Below are 23,767 nucleotides of genomic sequence, written 5' to 3' on the forward strand. Positions count from 1 at the left end.
GATAAGGCTGGACAATAAGCTGCTCAGCACGCTGCAGGATGTGCCATGTCACCCACTGTGGCCAACTCGCTTGCGCCACTGTCAAGCATCACCATGACAACCGCCAGCCGCTAGCCGCCAGCGGCGCTCTCCTCCCTAGAGACCTGTCCTCATATCAGTTCCAGCTGGGTGCTGCATTTAGCTGTAATCGTTCAGTCTTTTTTTTTTTTTTTTTGGGTGGGTTGGTGGTGGGTGGGGTGGGGGGCTGCAAGAAGAAGAGATGTGTTTCTCAGAAGTCTTTCTCAACAGACCCAGAGTTGCTGTGGTGCTAACTCCACCTAATTCAGCTATTAGTCATAATTAAGCTGGCTTGCGTGCAGTGGGTAATCAGTGTGAACTACAGATTGAATAGCTGAAACCCCACTGATTAAGTGCATAAATATGCTATTCTGATGTCAGTGGTAAAGGCTTTCTTGGCATTTTCTGTATCTTAAGTGAACATGTATGACATTGATTAGAATCTTTAGTAAGTCCAAAGGATGGTCTCCCAGTTGAAGCTAGTTGAGCCTGTACATGTTTGGCTCCATTAGAAATAAATTGAAAAAAGAATTCTGTCTTTTTAGCAGCAGTCTGCTTTGGGCAGATATTTCCATTGTATTTGTTGTGGGAAAAATAATTCCCATTGCTCTTGCAGATATATGGGTCGATTGGAAATTCTATAGTTAGCACTTTAATTACATTGTTACAACAGAGTCTTAGCTCTAAGCTTTTATTATGTTGTTTTTTACCTCAGTGTTGAAGGCTGCTCCAGTTTGAGCATTAATATTTTGCTTACCTGCCATTTAGTTCTATCTGTGTGCAATCATTTCAGGGTGATAGCATTATTTTCTGTTGCTTCTTTCGTCTTCTTTAAATTCTAATGCAAGATACAGCAGCTCTGTTTTATAGCAGGTGTGACATATTACCACAGTTAAAGGGTTTGTGCAGTTTAACAATGTAAGAGGCTTGGTGATAAATCAGCTTTGATATTCTCTTTAATTGCTTGCGGTATCTGCTGTTTTGAACATTCTCCCATTTTGGCAGGTAAGATTGAGAAGAATAGTTTGAGAGATTTTTTTAGGAGTTTTACTTTATGCTTAATATGGCTTTTGCGAGATTATCATTTCAGTATCTTTTTTGATCTGGCAGAGGAATATTGAGCAGAAGCAGGGGGTTTAGAGAGTTACATTTGTGACATTTACTTACTTTTCTCTCTTAATCAATTCAACAAAATACGTTCTTACGGCAGTTTTTCTGACCTGCTACTGCATCCAACTACATATCGCTATCTCAGCATAAAGCGTCTTTATATAGAAGTATATAAATGTAGAAGTATGTGGACATAGTTTCTGTATTCCTTTTGCTGACCTTAAGTTGAACTTATCTCTCAGTTTCAATATCAGATGCTGGTACTCCAGCTAGCTTAGAGAGGACATCTCCCTCTGCTGGATGGGGCTCTTTGTTGTCTATTATGACTTACTCTTTGATGTTCTCTCATAAAAAGTAAGAGGCTATTTCATAGTAATGCCCTCATAATGTTTCTATGGCTGAAGTGGAAATAATTCATACTTCTTACCTTTTCTGAGTGTATCTGGGCAGCTAGGTTTATTTCCTTCTTTGTGTGACTGAGTCCTCAAGGAGACAGCACTCTGCAGAGGGAATGTGGATGCCGCAGCAAAACTAAATGTTGTGCCACTTTAAGTGTGCACTGCAGACACAGTGCGGTGGATGGTTACACAGACATACTGTATCAGATTTTTGGGCTAAAGTGCAGGTGTGAACACACGTTGCAAGCACGTACGCATACTGTGTTCATGCTCACTCACAACAACACAAGGAAGGCAAGGGTAGTGAAGTAGAGGACCATAAAAAGTTAAGAACTAAGGGCAGATCTTCCTTAAGTTCTAAAGTTGCGCATTAATAAACAGGATTTGCTTGAATGCCTCTGGCACTTCTGTTCCGTTGGCAGGTCTGTCAGCTCACTCATTTTCAATAAAACCAGTCAGCCGTCTAATGCCTTCCCACCATCAGTAAGCCGCTATTAGCCCATAGATGAATATCATTCCCTCTGTTCCAATGAAGCAGCCAAGTGATGCAGCCTATGTGAGTGCTGACACAATGATGAATAGCTACAAGCAGCCCTCAGACAGAAAGGAACCATTTTCCTTCAGGACGTTTCACAGCCAGGAGAGAGGGAGCATTTTATACCAGCTTTATACCTGGCTGCCAGCAGAACCAGATCTGACAGAGTTTTCCCTATGGTTCTGCTGCCATTATTATGGACAGTATAACATGTAGGGGTGTTTGTGAATTTCTGTTTGTGTGTGATCAATTTTGCACAGCTACTGTATGTATAATACAGCAGTGTTGCCCTTTCGGCCACAGTACTTAGATCTTGCACACCATTTCCTTCATATTCATCTTTCAATTTTTGTCTTAGGTGATGGTTTTCAGTGCTTATAAGAATAACTAGTACACTTGTCCAACTAAGACATTCAGTAATGCCTTTGAGTCACCACATCCCATGTGCAAACACTTCCTTCTCCGTGCATGTTGTTCTTCCAGATGGAGCATGAACGTGTGTGGGACTGGCAGCGCTTCACCCAGGCACAGCTAGGAGTGGTGACCCAGCAGTGTCAGCGGGACCAGGAAGAGCTGCTGACCAGAGCCCTGGTCACTCTGCAGGAGGCGAGACATGCCCACCAGGAGGAGCTGGAGCTCCACAGAGGCCGCCAGAACCAGCAGGACATCTGCTCGGATCTCAGAGAGAAGGTTAGTATCTGGTATACCTTAACACCAGGAGCTGTCACATTTCAGGAACATTTCCAACTTTATTAGACAGCACTTTTAAGTTAGTAATTATGCTACAGTTTTGTGCCTGCAACCCATTTGTAATCCCTGCAGCATGTGGATGTATAACTTTAATAGTATACTTCTGCAGCTTACCCAGTATGAGCTGTCTGTGGTCTATTTCTCTGCCATTCTTATTTATAAGGCACACTCACTCACATCTACTGTTGGAGTGGACATAACTCAGCTGGTTTCTAGTATATATTTAACATCCTTATATCCTTTCCTCTATCCTTTTCCAACTAACATGTGTAGATGTGATAGTTGTGAGGAAACAGACAGACAGTAGTGTCTGACTGCCTTCTTGTGTACAGTATATCTGCTGACGAGACTGCATATTACGCCAGGCTGCCTGACACCATCTCTCGCTTTAGCTGCCACTTGGGATGGGCTGTGAATGCAAACAAGCTAATAAGGATGGTCTTGCAAACATGATGTTGCTATCTCTGAGGGGTACTAGTTCACATTCACACAACAAACAAGTTACTCATGTGAACAAATCAATGTTTTGTTGATGCAGTGCTGGACAAATAGAATTTTCTTTGCCTGTGCTGATGTCCTGTGTCTGATTAGATAACAAGGGTCACTAAAATACTGAGGTATGGTTTTTGTGGGCCATCACCACTGAGTCTAGGACATATCACCAAACGGGGGGAAGCACAATGGTTTAGTTTTTTGCACTGTTTGCAGGAACAAGGTCCTATGCTTGCTTCCTTGAGACCTGTGGATTTTACATGTGCTCACCCCCTTTGCATTAATTACTAACCCCTCTCTTTTCAATGTTTTTTCAACCCCAAAGGTCCCCTGATTTAGTCTATTGTGGACATGTAATACTACTCTGCGGGGATACCATCCCATTAACCACATATTCCACTGTATGGGAAGAACATTCATGGCAGGTCAAGTCGGGTATCTTGTGAACTAACAAACCAACAAGCCTAATTCTCTGAGCTCCCCATGTTTAGACATAGGAACACAACATGCCAGTCATCGGGGTCACTCCCCTCTCTGTACACACATCTGTGTCACACTACATTTTTCTTCTTGTCTTATTTTATTGTTATCATTTAATTTTCTAGCAAGCCTGCAAAATTGTCTCTTTATTTCACAAGCTGCGCCTTACTGTGCAACTTGTAAACACAAACACCAACTGCAGATAGGACCAACAGCACTCAGCATACCTGATGCCTGGCACCAAAATCTCTCTCTAAACCTAAAACAAAGGTTGGATTGGAAGACAGTTTCAAAAGAGGTTGACAGTTGATTTTATTTTTTTCATATGACTGCTCCTGCCTCATCTTCAAGGAGACATGTGCCGTACTCAAGTATGTGCAATCTCAAGTGGCATTACTAAACATGCAGAGCTGTATGCTAGGCACAAGGGAGAAGAGAGTGAAGGGCACGTTGCTTGGCTTTGGAGTGTATATAGTTAAAATGTATTGAGTTTATTTTCTCTTGAATGTTCAAACAGTTTCACAAGGAGAGAACAGCTTGGCCAGTAACCCGTGTCTTAAAAGATGATATGAATGTATAATTTCCATGTTGCCATAAGTAACTATGAAAATCATAAAATGTAGTGTGTTTTCCACAGTGAAAGTCTACTTTAACTTGTGCTGCTGCAGATTATAACTCTTGGAATTCAAATGGTCTGACACTTTCTAATAATCAACAGCTTGCAGGTTCTTTCACTTTGAATAACATAATTCATCATGCTGGACAGATAGTTTTTTTCTAACTTGCTTTTATTATGCAACTGATTGTTACATTTAAATGGACTGTTTTCACCTTCGCTGTGCTGTTATTTAACGTGAAAGTGAAGAAGCAAATTCAAGGGCAATGAACACTTCACATTCAGTTCTGTCAAAGTCGAGCTATACAGCTACAACGACTGGCTTAATAAAGATGTGTTGGGGAGAAAAGACATCACAGGTTTTTAAAATGGTGTAATATGTTATTCAAGACAGCCGTATGTACATTCAAGCTCATTTTTACTGTAGTATTTGAACAACAAGGGCCTTTGACTTTCAGTATATTGTAGGTAAATCTGCAGCAGAACATAAACTACACGCCTCTGACTATAGCAAACACATTTCTGAGTTTTGTTTTTATGGGTCTCTGAAGCAAAATGAAAAATAAAATCAACCAGGCATTTTCATTCCCATGACTTTTCCACATCCAGGATTTTTGTTTATGCAGTGCATGTGCACATATTTGAGTTTGTGTGGAGGCTCAGATGGATGCCTGTTTGCATCCAATCTTTCTTTCCACTGCTTTTATCATCCCAGCACAGCGACACAGCGGTGAGACAAGATGGATTCTCCTCCCGTTGCATCTGCTTCTTTAACGCTTTGTTTTCTGCAGCTGCTACCTCTGACCCAATCAACTCTCCCAACTCTGTGAGTCATTCACATCTCTTGAGATCAACTCCATTTCTACTCTAAATTTCATTCCTATTTTACTATGTGTTCAACATTTATATTTTATGATCCTTCATTTAAGAGCAGTTTATCCTCAGTTGTTTAACTTTTTCTGCATGGTGTATTTTTATTCCATGGGGCATTTCTGCAGTTGCCAGGGGTTACTTAGAAAGCTCAACTAATTAACTTAACCCAACTCAACAAAAACAATTTTGTGTGATTTTATTGAAAAATATTTACTCATACTCATATTTGTGCTAGGGAGGAAAATAAACAGCCAAATAGGATTACCAATTGGTGTGATTTTGGTGTGGCTCAGTAATCTGCCCACCTGAGTCAGTTGTAACATCACCTGTTGCAACTGAGAGTTTGGGAAAACGTGAGCAGAGAAGTAGAAATAGTAAGCGTACACATTTGGAATAGCTACAAGTAATGGATAAACAGTTGAAATAGTTAGCTACAGTATAATGAGTAAGTGGATAAACAATTCATATAGTTAAAACCTAACAGAATCAACTACCAGTTAACAGCTGATTTGGCAGCTAAAATTATTGGATAAAAAGATAAAATACTCAAACAATTTAAATTGTTCGCTAAAAGTAATTAGTAGCTGAATAGTAATAGCTAAGTATGGATAAAGAATTTATATAGTTAAATAAAATTAATGAATCAACAGTTCAAATTAACTAGGTAGCTAAAGTAATGGATAAACACTTAGCTAAACGTAATGAGTAGTGATCGGTAAAAGTATGGATAAACAATGTATATAGTTAAATAAAAGTAATTAATCAGTTCAAATCAACTAGTTAACTAGTTGTATAAATAGTTAGCCATAGAAGTAATGTATGACTTAACGTTAAACGTTTAAAATAGTTAGCTAAAAGTAATGGATAAACAGTTTCAAAGTTAGCTAAATGTTTCAAAAATAGTTAGCTAAAAGTGATGTTTAAATGTTTCAGAAATAGTTAGCTAAAAGTAAGTAGCCTAATGGATAAACAGTTGAAATAGTTAGCCTAAAGTAATGGATAAACAGTTAAATAGTTAGCTAAAAGTAAGTAGCCTAATGGCTAAACAGTTGAAATAGTTAGCCTAAAGTAATGGATAAACATTTAAATAGTTAGCTAAAAGTAATTAATAAACAGTCCAATTAGCTTAATAATGTTGTAATTTGGTTATATAAAGAAAATAAAGTAACCATAGGCTATCCACTTTTATTTAACTGTTAGTTTTAACATTCAGTTTATAATTCATTCATAATCTATTTAATTGGTGCCAGTAAAGGGGTACTTGAGTTGATCTGATGGGGCTGGGGGGGGGTATGTTAGACAAAAAGGGTTTGGAACCACTGGTCTAGAATATGGTCCTAAATAAAGTTTATTTAATAAACTAATCTTAGAGAGACCCTCTTGCAACAGCTTCTACCAACGTTAACTGGTTTAAGCTACAGCATTTTTGAAACAGATTAAGAAGATAAAGGACTGCTGTGATGGTACTTGTCGGCTAAGGTAGTAAATTGCTTACTTGTTATATTTTCTAGCTGTGATTATGCAAATAATCCTCCACATCTCATCTTCTCTGTGCCTCCATGGGTTCAGATGAGAGCACATTTTGGATGATTTTTGGTCAGTGTTGGTCTGGTTCTGACCTTGTGATAGGGAGCAAGGCTGTGTGCTGCCAGTTCTCTTCTGAGGGACATGCAGTGGGAGGAAATCCAGGGTAACTGATTTCAGAGTGAGCTTGTACCCTTCTGTTTTGGAAAGGGCAAGGCTGTCACACAGACCACAGCTTCTTCCAGAGAAACACAGATGGCCATGCAAAGATGGCTGGCTGGATTCATGTGTCTGGCCACAGATGACATTACTGAGCAAAAAGTAGTTGTTCAGTTTCAAAATGAGCTCCAGATGTGATATACAGAATTATAATTGGAAAAAGTGTGTATTGTAAAAAGTAAAATGAAATGGGTGATTAGATAACTAGTTTTAATGCATGAGATATTCATTCTAATTTATCACTGACAGACAGACTCTTCTTCTCGAATCATCAGCTGTTTGTTCTGTAGTGTTCTGACTGCTGTAAGTAGCTGGCATTGTTCTTAGTGTTATTGTTCATTCAAGCCTTTTATACTGTCCTTGCTTTCATTTTGCCTCCCACTTACATCTCACTTCCAGGCATCTTTGATGAGCGATTGTGTTCTCCACATTAGTAAATAAAGCATGGAGGGATGACATATTATTGCAACGTGGCCAGGTGGGAAAGGGATGAGCAGCCCAATAGGATAAGCGACACAACAAGGGAAAGAAGAAATATTTTCATAAGACGGGAGGCTTTCTTTTATTGCAAAATCTCATTTTTCATTTCCTGCTCTCCATAGTACTTTGCAATATAAACAGCACTGTTACAGATGAACGTATGCCGGGGTGATCTGTGTGCCCTTCCTGAAGGAATCAGTGTATTCTCTAGGCACTCTGTGTTAGCAGCTCCCCTGTCACTAAGTGTTAGTGACTAACAAGTACAACTCTTCATCCTCTGGGGGTCAAGTGGACACGGTATAGTCTCAGTAGTTGAGACAGTGCGTGGGCCACACAGTGTTTCAAGCGACAACTCTGAGGAGTTAATTGCTTGAATATGTATAATTTTCCTCCGCAAATTGATGTTCCGGTTATGGACCTCAGGAAAATTCTTATTGTGCCAGCTGTGGAAATGCAGATAATTGCATAGTTTCATTTTTCTCATCTATTAATGGACATTAGTTCTTGTCCCTTTAAAGATTCAGTAAATCTCACGTGCCATTAATGTCACACAGTAGAGTGGTGCCACATATGGAGGACTGGTGCTGTTCTTATAAATACACCACTCATTTTCTCCAGTTTGCTGCTCTAACTCACAGCGATGATATTGGTTCAAGATAAGCACAAGTCCATTCCTAATTTGTTTCACTCATCTGTTATAGTATAGCTAAAATTTGTCATTAAATGACCTGCAATGGAAAGTTATGATGATGGCTGAATAGACAGACAGAAGACATCACTCATTAACAAAGGTTTTGAGCAGGCTGCACTGTGCAGATAAAAAAGGCTATCATTCTTTTGTTATTCTGACATCTCTGCAGTCGTTTTTGTGCAGCCATAAAAAAGGATGGTGTCCCATTTCCCTTTGAAATCACAGAAAATGAGATTCCATTGACAAATTACCATAGACTTTACATAATGACCATTTTATTCTCTTTGTGCTCCCTAAAATGCCTTTTCATCTCTGTCTAAACAAGGAAGACATACAAAATACATTCAGCCACTGTGGCTCTTACAGTGTTCACAAGCTAGAAAGATACATTTCAGATTGTTCTGTGACCTTAGGTGACCACTGCAATTGAACTTTAAACTTTTGCATTATGAATTTTTTAATATAATCTGCCACATGTTAGTCTGTATAACTTTTGCTTTATGAGACTTTGGTCTCTATGTCTCAAAGGATTTGCTTTACAGACCCACCCACCAGGTTGTTTACACACCCCATCTCTCAAGGTTCCAAGCATCAAACATCTTATCTGGGCCAGGATGGAGTTTGATAGATGGTTTAATTATGTGAGCTTGTTTTTCTGTATTTTAAAAACAAAGCAAAAACAAAGCTTCTTAAATTTCATTTTCTGAGGGAGCGAAGCAAAGAAAGACAGGGATTGATATGCAACAAAGGCCCCCAGCTGGACTCAAACCAGGGCTGTTGTCATTACTATGCATGGTCAGCTTTTACGTTGGAGCCCTATAGGGCCTGTGTGTGTATATGCGAGTGTAGGCTTTAGGCCCTAGGACACCCCGAAATATGAATTTTTTTAAATGTGTTTAAACCATTTATATGTGCTGAATAGAAAAAAACATTTCAGATCTGTTTTTGTATTTACTAAACTTTAAGCCTAAACATTCATTGAACATAACGTTAAAATGTCTTTTTATGGTTTGTTTTACACACTATAGGTACTTTTTCCTGAGGCCGAAAATAATGTTGCACACAATGCACACTAAAGCTGTTTAGTAGCCATCTTTTAAATTGATTTTGAAACTTGAATGTGCTATTGAGGTTTTGTATAGGTCTGGTGCTTTGCTCGGGGCAACACTAGTAGTTATTGGAATCATCACTGTGACCTTTCACATCACAAGATTATATTACACAAGGCAATGTTGGAATCAACACCAACACCAACAGGTGAACATTACATACTAACCTGGTACAAAGGAAAAAGCAGCAGGACAAATGGACATTGCAAGACCACTGGAAAACAATCATATGTAGCAGGACAAATGTTGACACAATGCTGTCACCATCATTACTCAATCACTACTTAGGATTGCTCTTCTGGTAATGAAAATTGCATATTAAACCCAATTTCAGGAAAATAGAGCCTTAAATGTTTGCATGAGATAACATTTGGATTTCTAAAGAAGAAGCATATTGCATCTCCAGCTTCAACACTGTCAGAAGTGGATTAGAGGCTGGATTGTTTAAAGTCCTCTCTCAAACACACAGCTGCTGCTTTTTCTCAGGCGGACATCAAGTATGATTGACTTGATGATACCGCTGGTGCTAATGTGTGTGAGACCATGTTAATTTGCAGTTCATTCCTTCGGGGATTCCTAAGCTCTCCGCTGATAGATCTGTGAATCTGTCTGCCCGGTCTGAACGCAACACTCTAATACCCAGCACGCCGTAGAGAGGCTGCTGCATAACGAACCTGTCACTCACTCCCCCAGCAAATGTTGGAGTGTGTGTGTGTGTGTGTGTGTGTGTGTGTGTGTGTGTGTGTGTGTGTGTGTGTGTGTGTGTGTGTGTGTGTGTGTGTGTGAGATAAGTTTAGACAGTCTGTTCCAGATGTCTAGGTGAGTGAAGATTGCTTTCTCTGCAAGCACATGAACACTTAGAACACAAATATTTGTAAATTTTCTGTCGGACAATGTATCTCCATGTTTGGTGATTACCATATTTTAAAATTTTTACACACGCTTAGTTTCATAGGCCCTTCAAAACTCAATTAGATAATGACGAAAATTCATAGTCATCAAGTTGCTTTTTTTTGTTCATTAAAATTGTATTGATATTTTGGCGATATGTTGTTGCTATTTTACAAGGCTAAGCTAACCTGGGCTCATAGAAAAAAGGAAGAGCCTGAAGGCTAACCTAGCTCGTAACATTAATGGTATTGGTCTCCTCTCCCTGCATGATGCATTTAACGCGACAATGAGAACTGTGCTTGCCTGGACAAGTGTATACCTTCGTACCTAAGAGGGGTGTGCTGTGTTAAACTGACTTACCCAGTTGCTGTTTCAATTCACGCTCCGGAGCCGGGCCTGCTTCAACTAATTTCACTGGGCATTTAGGTTATTGACTTTTTGGAATTATAGTATGTATACTTGTCCTAGGTTGTTGCATATGGACAGCACTCTTCTCACTAGAATAAGTTATGTTTGTTGGGCTCAAACACAAAGGTTTTCTTTATAATTCAATGCTTTGATGGGTCCTCCCATTGGGTAACACAAAGTGTGAAAGGAAGTTTTGACACCTTTTCCAAAGTTCATGCCACACGTTGGCACCATGGCAGTGGGGCTCAGCTGGTTGTCTCCCTGTGAGTGATTCTTTCAAGACAGCCGTTAACGGACAATATTGTGTGTATTTGCATGTGTGTTTGTAGCTGCAGCAATGGCGGGCCCAGCAGGAGGAGGTGGTGAAGCTGGAGGCAGCTATAGCTGCTAGACAACAAGAGGAGGAAGAGGCAAGGCTAAAGAGGAAGCAGGAGAAGGAGGCTGCCATCAGATCCCAGCACAAAGAAAAAGTAAACATCCTCACACCATCACAATGAATGCATCAGTGTCTTCTTGCAGCACTTGCTTAATATCAACATTTATGCATATGAGTGTGTACAATCACATTTCATTTTCATTTGCATGATTTCACTCATGCATGTGTTACCATGGAGAAATTGGGTTACACAGGTTTGTAAAAACATGTTATGATCAAACCGAATTGAATTCAAACATATATATATATATAACTTGTTTGCATTAGATAAATAAAAGCACATAGGAGATCTGTAATATAATAAAACCATATTGCCATACTTTATTATAGGGTTTTTAATAAATGGCTGCCATTTGATAAAATTAATCATTTAATTTAGTTATTGTCCTCACAGGTACAACAACTCCACAATGTGTGTGTGTGTGTGTGTGTGTGTGTGTGTGTGTGTGTGTGTGTGTGTGTGTGTCAGAGTGTGTCTGACTGTTTAATCAGGGGTCTGCTCGGAGAGCATGGGCAAGCTGAGACACTCTCTGATTAATGAAAGCATTTAGGCTGCATTGGATTCCATGTAATTTAGCACAATAGTCTGCCAGACATTGAAATATCATCTCATTCTTTCTATTTACACTTATCTGATTCCTGCTCTGTCACAATCAATAGGACATGACAATCCTAAAAGTTCTGTAGGAGTCAAATTAGTTGTAGTGTGGCTACTGTTCTTGCGGCTATTGTTAACTTTTTGTCGTTATTTTTTGTAAATTGTTGATTTTCCCCCAGGTCAGGCAGTTTTATTTAACACAGCAGAAAAGGAGAGAGATGCTGGAGCAGAGGGATCAGGAGAGACTTGCTAACCTGAGGAGCGTTATGGAAGAACAGGCAAGGCGAGATAAAGAGAGGTGAGTGTTGCACCATGGGATCTTTTGAGAGTTTTCAAAGAGATGCTAAAAGAGTTGGTAAAAGATAATCCAGAAACCTAAGAATACATTATTACCTGTTACAAGCATGACATGACATGCATTTACCGTTTTGCTTATGGGCTTACAACCTCTTACAATAACAGATAAACTACATATTTATGTTTTTTTATTAATGTAGCTAATATCAAGCTTACTTTACTCTTGTGATGTAACGGCTACGTTACAATTATTAACACGACACTCCCCATGTATCAAGCTCAATTTACTGGTCATAGGGAGCACTACTCAGCCTATTAAAGCAGTTGTGTAAAGTCATCTGTGGCTCTGCAAAAGCTTTGTCAAGTCTGAACTACCCTGGTGATGTCACCAAGGTGATCTGAGCATGGGCTTCAAGACTACAAGTACAGAAAGTCTTCATCACAAAGTGGAGGTGTAGAGGGTCTGATAAAAAGATGCTATTGGTTGCATTTTGGGAAGTATAGGACTGGGCGTTTTTTTCGAGGTTGACACATACTAGGTACTAAAAGTCAGGACAACTCTGCCTCTGCTGCTTCAATTTGACAGTACTTCTTTCAAACTCTGCATTGTGAGTCACCTAACTTTATGGAAGTGCAATACTAAATTCCTTGAATATCCCTTCAACTGAAAGACAGACTAAGGGAGACTGATAAACAGCACCTTACGTCAAAATACCTCCTGGATTACACTGAACATCACAGACTGATGATATAAACATATCTGAGGGTACATTTTACTCTTGCAGCGCATGCCATCATTACAAAAACATTTTGTGAAGCTAAACAATGTTCACACTCACAGAACTTAATTTGAAATGTATTTCCATCAGATGATATGGTACAGCCATCAAAAACATGGAGTCTTAGGTTTTAATATCTCACTCAGTTTAAACATATAGCTTTAATATATTTAATAAAGAGCAGGAACAAGCTGATACACAATATATATGTGATTATGGCAGAAAGTGTGGACTGAGATGATTTTAACAACCATAAAGCTATTTAAGGAGAAATAAAAGGGGAAAGTGGATGTTAAGGAATTGTATTTGACGACTCTAGATTTACTAGATTTCATGCACTTTAAAAGCGACAAAGTAGCTGAAAATCTTGTTTTTGCTCACTCCAATGGTTTAACATCTCACTTTGCTGCAGATATGTTAGAGTATTTGCCAGAGTGCGTCACTACTTTACCGTTGGGTGTGGTTACATGTGCATTTCAGTCGGATCCTAAATTATGCGATTTGTTTAACATTTTTCTGAAGACACTCACAGAGGCTGGCATTAATACCAGGTATTGGTGGTGACATTGGCCGTGAGAATAAACTCAATCAGGAATAAGAATAGGATTCATTGTGGGGCTGAGGAAGAGATAAAAACAAATGATGGGAGAGGAGCTGCTCTCTGGCAGCTCCATAAAACCCTCCATAGCCCGCAGGCCTGCTGTTTGGAGCGATAGGTAATGGTGGTTGTGGCGGTGGCAGAGGAAGGAGAGGGACTGTTTAGGTCTGATGTCCATACTGTCTGTGCTCCCTCTAGGGTTCAGTTTCGGGCAGATATGTTGCAGCGGCGAAGGGAGGAGAAAGAGGCGCAGGAGCTTGAACGGCGGAGAGAAGAGGAAGAGAAACAGAATCGTCTGGAAGATCTCAGAAACCAGGTGGGTCATTATCTGCGCTTAACCCTTTCTACCACTCTGATTTTCTCTGTCAGTTGAAATGACCCACACGGGAAGACTCATCCTTATGAGTTGAGACATCACTGCCACCTTATGGCAGTAAGTAAAAAGACAATTGTATGTTATGACTATATTAAATTTTTTCTTCTATTTATCATAGGTTGGGGTTATGGCAGAGGCAGATCCAGAGAGGATGATGGCAGATACAGAGGCTTGGAGGAGTCGACACTTACATGTGAAGGAGTTTGATCTCCAAAGGCCTCTCTTCAGTATTAACACGTACACAGACACACAGGTGAGACATGACAACATATATTCTCCTATAACCTTTAGCTTTGCTTCACTTATTACAAAAGCTTCACAGCTGCATAGTCATTTGCCCCAAGCTCCTTATCTATGCTCTACATATTGTAAGCCTACAAGGCCTCTTTCCCCAGTTTCCTTGACTATATTCAGCCATTTACAGAATGTTTTGTTTCATCTTGGGTGAGACTGACCAGTGACCCATGCAGTGCAGTAACATTATGCAAGATGGTTGGCTGGCCAATCAAGAGAGAGACTTGTATACACAGCCTTGATCTCAAGGCCACCCCGTCAATCAGTGTCCAGTAGAGTTTGTGTGTGTGTGTGTGTGTGTGTGTGTGTGTGTGTGTGTGCGTGTGCGTGCGCGTGCGCGTGCGTGTGCGTGTGCGTGTGCGTTTTGTCATCATGGTTAGAAAATGCTTATTATGTAACAGGCAATGACTAATGATTGTAAAACTGTGCAAATATTCTCCTTCAACACCAACACTGTGAAAGATTAGTGAATAATATTGTTTTAAGTATTAAATTATATCTAATTATTAATATATATATATAATATAATTATACCATAAAAAAAAAAAAAACAATGGTAACATATTGAGTGTGATCTAGTGGGAGACAGCTGGATATATATTATTTACTGTGGATTTTCTGTTTTCCAGATTGTGTCTGATCCAAGAGTGCGGGTTGAGCAGGCTCTGCGGGAGGCTGGTCTGCACCACAGTCAGTATGCCAAAGAGGTCCTGTCTGTTATCACGCCCCTTAAACCACCGAGAAGAGATACCAAATCCACGCTCAAATTCTGACCTGGGGCTTGTATGGGGTCACATTATAAAGTCCAAATCTTGTTCTGGTATTGAGCATTATATTGAATGTGAGTAAGTTAATCAGTAAGTACGTAAGTAAGTACGATTTTATTAATATATCACCTTTTAAAACTAAGTGCTTCACAGGATACAGATGCAGAAAAATAAGACACATACATATAGAGCTATAAACAGAAAGGACCCTAATGGCAAAAGCGCAGTCATCTTTGGATTTAAGGAGGAGTAGGCTGTGAATAAGAGACCTTGGTTAGATGATCTCAGTGAGAGGTGGTATAGAGTTCAGAGCTGAATAAAGGGGCAAGACAATGAAGGGCCCTGTATGTGATAAGCAGTATCTTGAAGTCTATTCTTTACTTTATGGAGGCCCATGAAGGGATGTAAGAGTTGGTGTGGTGTGTGATATACGGTTGGATTTAGTCAACCTGGCAAAAGGGAAAAGAGCATTGCAAAGCATAGTCTAGGTGTGAAAATATGAGGGTATGAATTAGTAATTCTAGATCCCTGGTTTATAGAATTGATTTGATTTTTGTAAGTTTAGCTAAAGGAAATTAAGTGGCATCAATTCCTTAATAGCAGCCAGGTAGTCGTGGAAGATACCAATATTACCAAATAATACATTTGAATAAGCTGCATATGTAAGAATCATTGGACAGATCACACTGTTTGGAACAACAGCTGCTGTGCTCACAAAGTCAGCTGAAATACAGTAGCTACAGTATTGCCCACCAAGTGACACAGTGCAATTACTATTATTGACTTTTATTGAAGGTTATGTATTCTACAGCATCTCATGAGATATACAGTGTCATACAGTATCACTGAGTAATGATAAACATGTACCTCTAACAAATCACCTCTGCACATTTATCAATATTTATTGACCGCTTATGTTGCTTTCAGGAAGTTTGCATTTGCATAAACAAGCTTGTGTGGCAGAAGCAACTAAATGTAATGTATGCCTCTAGTCATCTGATAACACATTCATCACTGAAATTCATTGTAGGAAGGCCCACTTCATCTTCTTGTATCATGAGGGAAATCACTACGGACTAATACTTCCCATCTAACAAGCATATAGGAGGAAAAACCTTTATAAACTAGAGGCTGCTGACAGATTGCAAACCTCCAATGGAGGGGGATCATTTTACCAAGTTGCTAATACACCCAACACATTTTTGTTGAGTTATAAGTGTAACTCAAATATTAAAATCTACATACAGTACACATTCTTTAGAAAATTAATGTTACCTTACATAAATAACAGAGTGTTAAATATTAAAAGATACAATACTGTGCGTACTAACATATACATATCGGACATACTTAATATTTTAGCTTCATCAATGAAATCTTAAACATTTTAACAGCGTTTTAAATAAGTGTCTAACACACATATTAACATGTTAAGTACAGTATATATACATATCCACATATCAGCTATATACACATTTGAGAGGCTGGGGTTGGGACAGGATGGGAAATGTAGGGGTCTCAGACAATATGTCCCAGGCGTTTCTTGATGAAGTGGGACACCAGGACTTGAGGTCTCTGCTGGTACTCCACCAGAACATCGTGGGGGGAGGTGATCTGGTCTCCGTCAAAGCGGTTCAGCAATGCAACACAGACCACAGCCGCTGGAGAGAGAAATGAGATCATCACTCATACCGTACACATCAAAATAGGTCTAGTAGAGGTGTTGTAAAAGCAAGATTGTTTCTTCAAAGCCATCAATAAGCTGGGCCACTGTACAGAATGTTCTACATTTTTAAACTATACCTTTGACGCCACATACACGGCACATAGCAGCAAATACAGTGGACTCCATTTCAATATTCCTCACTCCGGCCTCATAAGCTTTCCTCAGATACTCCAGTTTTTCTTCATGAGAGAAGGAGCAGAGAGCGCCGTCGAGTCGGCCTTGACCTAGAGAGACACAGGCACAGGATTTGTCACTACCTGACCAATGGTTTTGACATGTTAAAGTTCTCTGTAATTACAAATGATGTACAAATATGATCACAATACAACCTCGGCGCGTGATGCGGTTTATACCTTCATAGAAGTCATGGGTGCACATGGTGTTTCCAATCATCGTAGGAAAGCTTTGAAGCTCGGCAGAGCACTGCAGAAGCTCATTGGCCACTCCCTCATCCAGCTCAGTGCTCCTGGTAATGACTTTACCCAGAACCACCTGCTCAAACTGGGGACGGAAGGAGTAGTCCACTGCTTTACTGGTGACCACCACTGTCCCTGGAGCCAGACCTAGAGGCGACACCAGGCATACATTTAAAATCTATTTTGTTTTAGAGTCATTGTCTAAGAGCCAGGATAAAGTAGTAATTCAGGGAAAGCACCCTTTCAATAAGTTTTCTAACACTTTCAAAACAAAAAATGCAATGTTCTTACCGACTCCACCGGATGTACCAAGGCGAATCAGGACCACATCACTGCACTGAGCGTGGTGCAGCAGTTTGATGAGCTCATGCAGCATGATGGAGATGGAAGGGACACCCATGCCGTGCTGTGATGGACACAAGATCAGGATAGACATTACTTTGAAAACAGTGATTATTAAACCAGCAATGCAATATGTGAAGCTCCTGCCAGTATAAAAAAAGCCTACTAGGACAGTATATGTCATTGTTCTGTAGTACTTACACTTACAGAAAGCACTGGTCCTACTTTATACATGCAGTAGCGATCAGTTCCCTCACAGATATCTCTGACTTCCTCTGGGATTCCAGGCAGTTCCAGCTCCTGGTGGATAAACTGGGCGAAAGCCTTCATACGATTTGCGCTGCCTCCAACACACACAAACTATAGGAAATAGAGTAAGACTAATGAATTCTGTTTTGTAGCTTTTGAAATTCTAAACCCAAAATTATTATTTTTTGTATTAACATTTCACAAACCTTAATATCTCCAAACATTTCTGGAAGGTTGTGAGTCTTGGTGCTCAAGCTGAAATGGTAGAGAATATCCTCCTCCATGGCATCCAAGTAGGGATTTTTCACTTGGACGTGTTGTCTACGAGCAATATAGTACAGCTTATTAATAAAGGGACAGATCACTCAATTACATCCTAAGTGCTCTGAACGGATTAGCAAACACAATTACATTGGATTTTGAAAAGCAAAAAGAAGAAATCGTCAATCACAAACTTAGTTTAGATTCTTAAATACTTACTTGATATACTCATTTTGGTCATTCCCCGCATGGTTAAGTAAAATTGGTGCCATGACTGCAGGAGACGCTTTAAGAACAAACATAAAATGTCTTCAAAAGTTGTTCTTCTGTAAAACCTCCAAATACTCGTTGCAGCTGTTTCTAAATGAGAGATACGTCTGACTGCAGAGCTGATATAGCTGTAACCTCTGGCCCTGCTACTGATTGGTTCCAGAGAGAGGAGTAGCACCTGTCCTCGTTCTCACAAAAACATCCACCAGCCCCAAACAAACAGAGCAAGCTCAATTGTTGAATAACTAACGTGTTATGACACCTTTCCCAAAGAACACTGAGATAAGCTGAGATAACCTCTGACACTGGCATGCAATACACTTGCATATTTCAAAATAACACATTTATCTACATGTTCCCTGCATGCCAAAATCATCAAATTATATACATTGTGTATATATATATATATACACACATTGTATCGTTTGCTGTAATGTTACAGTATTATGTAGAAAATTATTAACTTTCAAATTTCAGCCTTTGAGCGCAAATACAATTTGGGCATATAAGACAAAAGCAATAAAAAGAGTGTTTATTTGAACAATCAAATTTTTATTCCTTAAAGCTGCCTTTTACAAAGTTACAGACAGAGAAAAAAAGAGTTGCTGGTGCCTAACAGGCACAATAAATAAAAGGTCCTAGCTTGAATTCAATTAAGCACTTTCACACTTGTGTAATACATCTGACATGACTGAACATTTGAAACTAAGTAAACACATTTCAGGATCAGTATATGAAGGGGTAATGAAGAAATGAATAAGGGGAGGAAAGGATGGCAACGATTCCTGTTGGAAGCATTTGAGTTTGTACATCCTTTTCCCGCGGCACTGGCAGTCTTCTAATCTGTTGACATGGAAATGTATACAAGCACGAGTCATTCAACGAACCATTATTACATATGTCAAGAGGCATCATAAGTTCAATAAGTTCAAGGCATCGACGACGTTTCACACCCTTGACTTCATATTAAGATGTTAAGGGGAATTTTGATAGCATGATGAAAAAAAAAACAAGAAAGGAAATGACTTATGGTGATCTGGAAGATGGTCACTCAATCTGTCAGAAACACTGTGCTACTTACTTGACAAATCAGTGTTGTCTATTGGCTTGTTCTCATCTGCATAACCAAAGCTCAACAGCTTAGACATGTCGACAGGGGCTGGATTCTTGTCATATACTCTGAGAACACCAAGGACAAAAAAAGTGATGACAATGCAATTTTTGGAATGCTTTTTTATGGAAATCAAACTGGATGGGGGGTTTTGTAGTCACAAATATAATGTCATGTTTTGCCATCCCCACAAAGTAGGAAATAAAATGAGGACACAATTTAAACATTCAAAATGGACCCTAACCTTTAACACACTGTATGCCAAGATCTGGCTACTCATTACAAAGGTACTCTTCCAACAAAACACACAGAGAGAACAACTGTTTGGTTTTTACAATTGTCAGTTTTCTCTTCATTTTATACCAAACAACCAACTCTGCAAAACTATCCATCTAAACAAGTAATTTAATCTCAGATTTAGCCTTGTTACCTTTCTTGAAATAAAGTAAAAAAGGGTGTGAAATAATAATTTTTACTCAGTCAGTCACTCGTTTCAGGAAATTTCTAGACTCTGTTCTTTTGACTCTCAAAGTTAATATCTTACACCAAGACTCTGTATAACTGATCGCTGCACTGCAATGACAAAAATAACTGATTCTATTTTTGCTTGTTTAAACAATATGATTGTAGGATTTAGGTAACTTTTTTGCAGTGGATCCTTTGTGGAATCGTTAATTGTTGAAGTATCAAACCCATACAACCACTATGACCACAGTCTTTACTGTTTTCTCTTTGTAGCTTTGTATGTGAGGTTATTTTGGATTTTTGACAAGTCATTGACATTTCCCAAAAGGGTACACTGAACACACATCACAGAGCAGCAGTGAGCCAAAGCAAACAAGTCATTGTCCAGATTTGTCTCGACTTTGTGTGCTGTTTCATTTGACCTAAGTGTGCCGCCAGCCCATGAGCATTTCTGCTTAGTCATAACAACATGGAGACATATGGTGTAGAATTTACTTACCCTCTTACACAGATTTTTTACATCAGCCTTATATCTTATGTGTTGTAATGCTAATAACTACATAATTACACTGATGGAAAAGCCAAAAAACTTGGCAAAAACCCTGTAGATCATGAAATTGCTTACAGTCGTCATAGCAAACAACACTTAAAGGATAGGCTCACAATTTTTCAAGTCAGTCATAAAACAATAGTCAGTGCCCATATGTTTATTTAAAGAGGCTTTGTAATAAGTGATGGTGGACAAAATCCACAATCCTCCTTACATGCAAAAATGCATTCAGATGTTTATGTGGAGCTAATATCAGGCTTTAGCAGTCTGAGTTAATCAAGTGGATATCTAAGTTACAGTCTTTTTAGTACAAAACTCCCTCTTTGTATTTCCCTGAACAGTGTTTCCTTGTTGAGCTGCGGTGGAAGGATAGTGAACAGCCTCATGTTAGATTCAGGTAAACTTTTGAATACATTTTTGGACAGGAGGACTGTGGATTTTGTCCCCCATCATTTACATTAAAAGAAAATTAAAAATGGACTTTATAATAGCCAGTGTTAACAGGAGCAACAATTACAGCAAGTAAAAACTGTTATATGGGCACCTGACTATTGTTATAGGACTGACTTTAAATTTTGTAAACCTATCCTTAAGTGTTTGCTATTACTTCCACTCAAAATTGCAGATATGATCTGACATAATACGATCACTGTTTTATTCTGTGCAATTGTGTTCCTGAGAGTTTTAAAAAAAAGTGGCATTCTGGGACACCAGCCACTTGTACTGAATATAATACGGAACAACAGCACCATCTTGTGACCACATGAACTTACATCCTCTTGAATTTGCTGGTCTCATAATATTGATCGGATGGCTGCAATTTCTCCGTCTGGCTGTAATGAACATTGTTGTTCTACAGAACACAAAGCAAAGTCACAGTGCGTGGTGGTTATTTTGTGAATGTAAATATAGCCAGGATATCTTTTTTTCTCCCCCATCTCTCCCTTAAATTTGACAGTATGCTCTCATCTTGACAATAAAAAACATTTGAGAAACAAGTACCTGATCCACAAAGTAAGTCTTTCCCATTGAGTAACAACTAAATGAGGTGTGTAACACTACAGCATCACTAACAATCCCCTAACTTTGTCATAAAACATGATCATAACAGAATAAAACATCACAAGAGGTAGAATACATTGTTATTGTGTTAACTCATGTGGCTAAATTACTTTCTAAATGACTGAGATTTCTTTGTTTACCTTCTCTTTGGCATTGCTGCTGCTATCATCCCTCTCCCAGGCTGACATATTGTCCGTCCCAAAGGGGGGCTCTCGCTGTTGAAAAGCTCCAGGGTTTTTCTTCTCTTCACTGTTAATTAGACTGTTGGAAAAACACAATATAGGGATATGGAATGTAGCCTTCACTTAATGATAGCTGATAATGAAGAATAACAATAGAAATCAGCCATTATCGTGGCTGACTGTTACTGTCTATATTACAGTACATTAAACGAATGAACGCTAGCAAGTAGTACGTAGTATATTAGCAGCAAGAGGTAGTGTTAGTAGATAGGTATGGCAATGCAAGACTATAGTGTTAGTAATTTAATCATAAACTGACAACAAGTCCCAGTGCATGATAATAATAAGACAAATGTTACATGTACCTTGGTTTTTCGTCGTCTCCTGATCCAGTGCAGAACCTGCCTGGAGGTTTGTATGCATCAGGTTTAGAAGTTCTTGTTTCCTCGTGCCACAAAAGTCCTGTTGAAAACAAGGATAGAAATAAATGTAGGCAAAATGCATTAACCAGCAGGGACATGTCTAGACATAAGGCAACAGGATTTCTCTACCCTTATGCCCTCCTTGTTTTGCAAGCTTGACATAGTCAGAATCACTCTCTAGGACTCCGGCCCTCCGCCCTCGGGCCCTCTCTTCAGGAAGAGTGCTGATGGTCGGGGACAGTCCTGGGATCTGGGAGATCTGGCCATCTATTCCTTGGTACCCTGCACACCCGTAATGTTAAAACACACCCACACACAAAGGAAACACACCATGTAGCTATATTAACTGATATGTGAACTACACTAACGTTACCACATGCACTAACGTTAACGTTACCCCACCAGGGTCCAGCAGACAAGTCTCCCTGCTGACAATAACTGACCCTAAATTACACAGAGCTACAACGTGAGGTAACTATCGTTAAGTCAGTATAAACTGTTGCACTTGCCAGATGTTGTCGATGGAAGATCGTTACTCATGAGAACATTTCTAGAAGAAATGGAGACAAAAACACCGGGTTTTCACAGTCAACCTCTTCGACGATAGCTTGTAAGAGCGAGCATTGTCATTACCGTAGCGTCGTTAGTTAGTTAGCTAGCTTAACGGTAGCGGACTGCAGTTAATTTATTCAAGTCTTAAATTAAACACAAATGTAAGTGACGGCAATTAGTCTACATGAAAAAAAAAAAGTTTAAAACACACAGCAATCACAGTTCTTATTTAAATGCAGACGTGTTTTACTTACTCTGAATACATTTTAGGAGCAGATCGAGAAACTAACGTTATGTAACGTTACGGTACAGCACTGACTGTTTGGAACTTCTGACTGCGTTGCCATGGACACGGTTACAGCCGTTCATCCCAAGAGTGTATGGCTGCAGCCTGGAGTGCAGCTGCTGATGCGCCCTAGCGGCAGCAAATGTAATTTGCAGCCAGGGTCTTGATGTGGGTCTGGCTTGTCAGGCTAGCTGCTGCTCCGTGATGTGTGCACTGTACCAGAGACGATTTAGAACATTTAGTATGCCTTTATGTTTGAAGAGTTGAAATGCTTATAAAATGTCTGAGGTTTGGACGGTTTCGAGTAGCCTAATGGTTAGCTAAACATTGTTTTGATGCATTGCACACTCAGAAAAGATGAATTTCCGGAAGGTCCTTGTAGAAGAGTGGATAGAGTTATTACTGTGAAATTAGAACGTCTCTTTTAATGCAAATGTGCCTAGCTATTTTAAAAGAGATTTGGTTTTATTACAGATTAATCACGATGTGATTTCTATGGTAACACAGTCGGCTCTTATTGCTTTTTAGTAGTCTAATTATACTTATTACTACTTAATTATATATAATATATTATATATATATTAATTATTAATAATAATAATAATAATAATAATAATAATAATAATAATAATAATAATAATGTATACTTATTAATCCCGCAAGGGAAATTACAATGTTTTCACTCTGTTGTTATTATTATACACATACATGCTGAGTACCTACATGCACTAATGGAGAGATGTCAGAGTGAGGGGGCTGCCCATGGAAAGGCGCCCCGAGCAGTTGGGTTTTAGTGATTTGGCGGTGTTAATAAACTATCTGAGTAGGTATACAGGACATTCTTTTAACCTAAGTTTATTATAATTAATAAAGTAGGCCTACCTCAAACTTTCTAGAAATTACAAAGTCTGTAGTAAGTGATTGAAGAATCAAATGATCTTTTTACATGGCTAAGTATTTTACATGTAAATATATGATAATATGTTAGGAAACACATTTTGGAGTGATTTCATACTGACCACGTTTGTTTTAAAACATACCGATATTTTTGATTGCCTGAAGGCTATGCCCAAATCTTAAACCCTTCAGGAGCCT

The 23,767-nt window shown here is 39.1% G+C and overlaps 3 protein-coding genes across 8 annotated transcripts in view; 1 reads left to right on the forward strand and 2 right to left on the reverse strand.

Annotated features, from left to right (window-relative positions):
• The window catches only part of LOC116049314 (coiled-coil domain-containing protein 148), a 26,977-nt gene extending 10,651 nt beyond the window's left edge, over positions 1–16,326 (forward strand). For 4 of the 5 annotated variants that reach the window (XM_031298868.2, XM_036004562.1, XM_036004561.1 and 1 more), the window contains 6 exons: positions 2,584–2,790; positions 10,963–11,103; positions 11,847–11,965; positions 13,540–13,657; positions 13,836–13,970; positions 14,641–14,826. In XM_031298868.2, coding sequence (XP_031154728.1) covers positions 2,584–2,790; positions 10,963–11,103; positions 11,847–11,965; positions 13,540–13,657; positions 13,836–13,970; positions 14,641–14,784 — 864 coding nt within the window. In that variant the 3' untranslated portion in view covers positions 14,785–14,826. Of the gene's footprint in view, positions 1–2,583; positions 2,791–10,962; positions 11,104–11,846; positions 11,966–13,539; positions 13,658–13,835; positions 13,971–14,640 lie in introns of all 5 variants that reach the window. The other variant, XM_031298852.2, reaches the window with a different exon arrangement.
• Positions 15,549–18,261, reverse strand: upp2 (uridine phosphorylase 2). Its single transcript, XM_031298889.2, has 7 exons — positions 17,992–18,261; positions 17,718–17,832; positions 17,464–17,622; positions 17,212–17,326; positions 16,858–17,067; positions 16,582–16,728; positions 15,549–16,439 (listed from the first exon to the last, which is right to left on the reverse strand). The coding sequence occupies exons 1-7, from the start codon at positions 18,072–18,074 to the stop codon at positions 16,297–16,299; spliced, it is 972 nt and encodes a 323-aa protein (XP_031154749.1). The 5' UTR covers positions 18,075–18,261; the 3' UTR covers positions 15,549–16,296.
• A 600-nt stretch (positions 18,262–18,861) lies between these two features.
• On the reverse strand, positions 18,862–22,753 carry LOC116049338 (uncharacterized protein C7orf57-like). Of its 2 annotated transcripts, XM_031298902.2 has the most exons (8): positions 22,641–22,753; positions 22,344–22,384; positions 21,964–22,116; positions 21,778–21,874; positions 21,371–21,491; positions 20,942–21,021; positions 19,124–19,221; positions 18,862–18,885 (listed from the first exon to the last, which is right to left on the reverse strand). In XM_031298902.2, exons 1-8 carry the CDS (start codon positions 22,649–22,651, stop codon positions 18,881–18,883), a joined length of 606 nt encoding a protein of 201 aa, XP_031154762.1. In that variant the 5' UTR covers positions 22,652–22,753; the 3' UTR covers positions 18,862–18,880. The 2 variants fall into 2 exon arrangements, with proteins under 2 accessions (XP_031154762.1, XP_035860456.1); XM_036004563.1 differs by lacking the exon at positions 21,964–22,116 and having other exon boundaries at positions 22,641–22,747.
• Between the last annotated feature and the right edge of the window lie 1,014 nt (positions 22,754–23,767).

This window comes from Sander lucioperca, chromosome 8, assembly GCF_008315115.2.
Source record: "Sander lucioperca isolate FBNREF2018 chromosome 8, SLUC_FBN_1.2, whole genome shotgun sequence".
NCBI classification, from domain to species: domain Eukaryota; kingdom Metazoa; phylum Chordata; class Actinopteri; order Perciformes; family Percidae; genus Sander; species Sander lucioperca.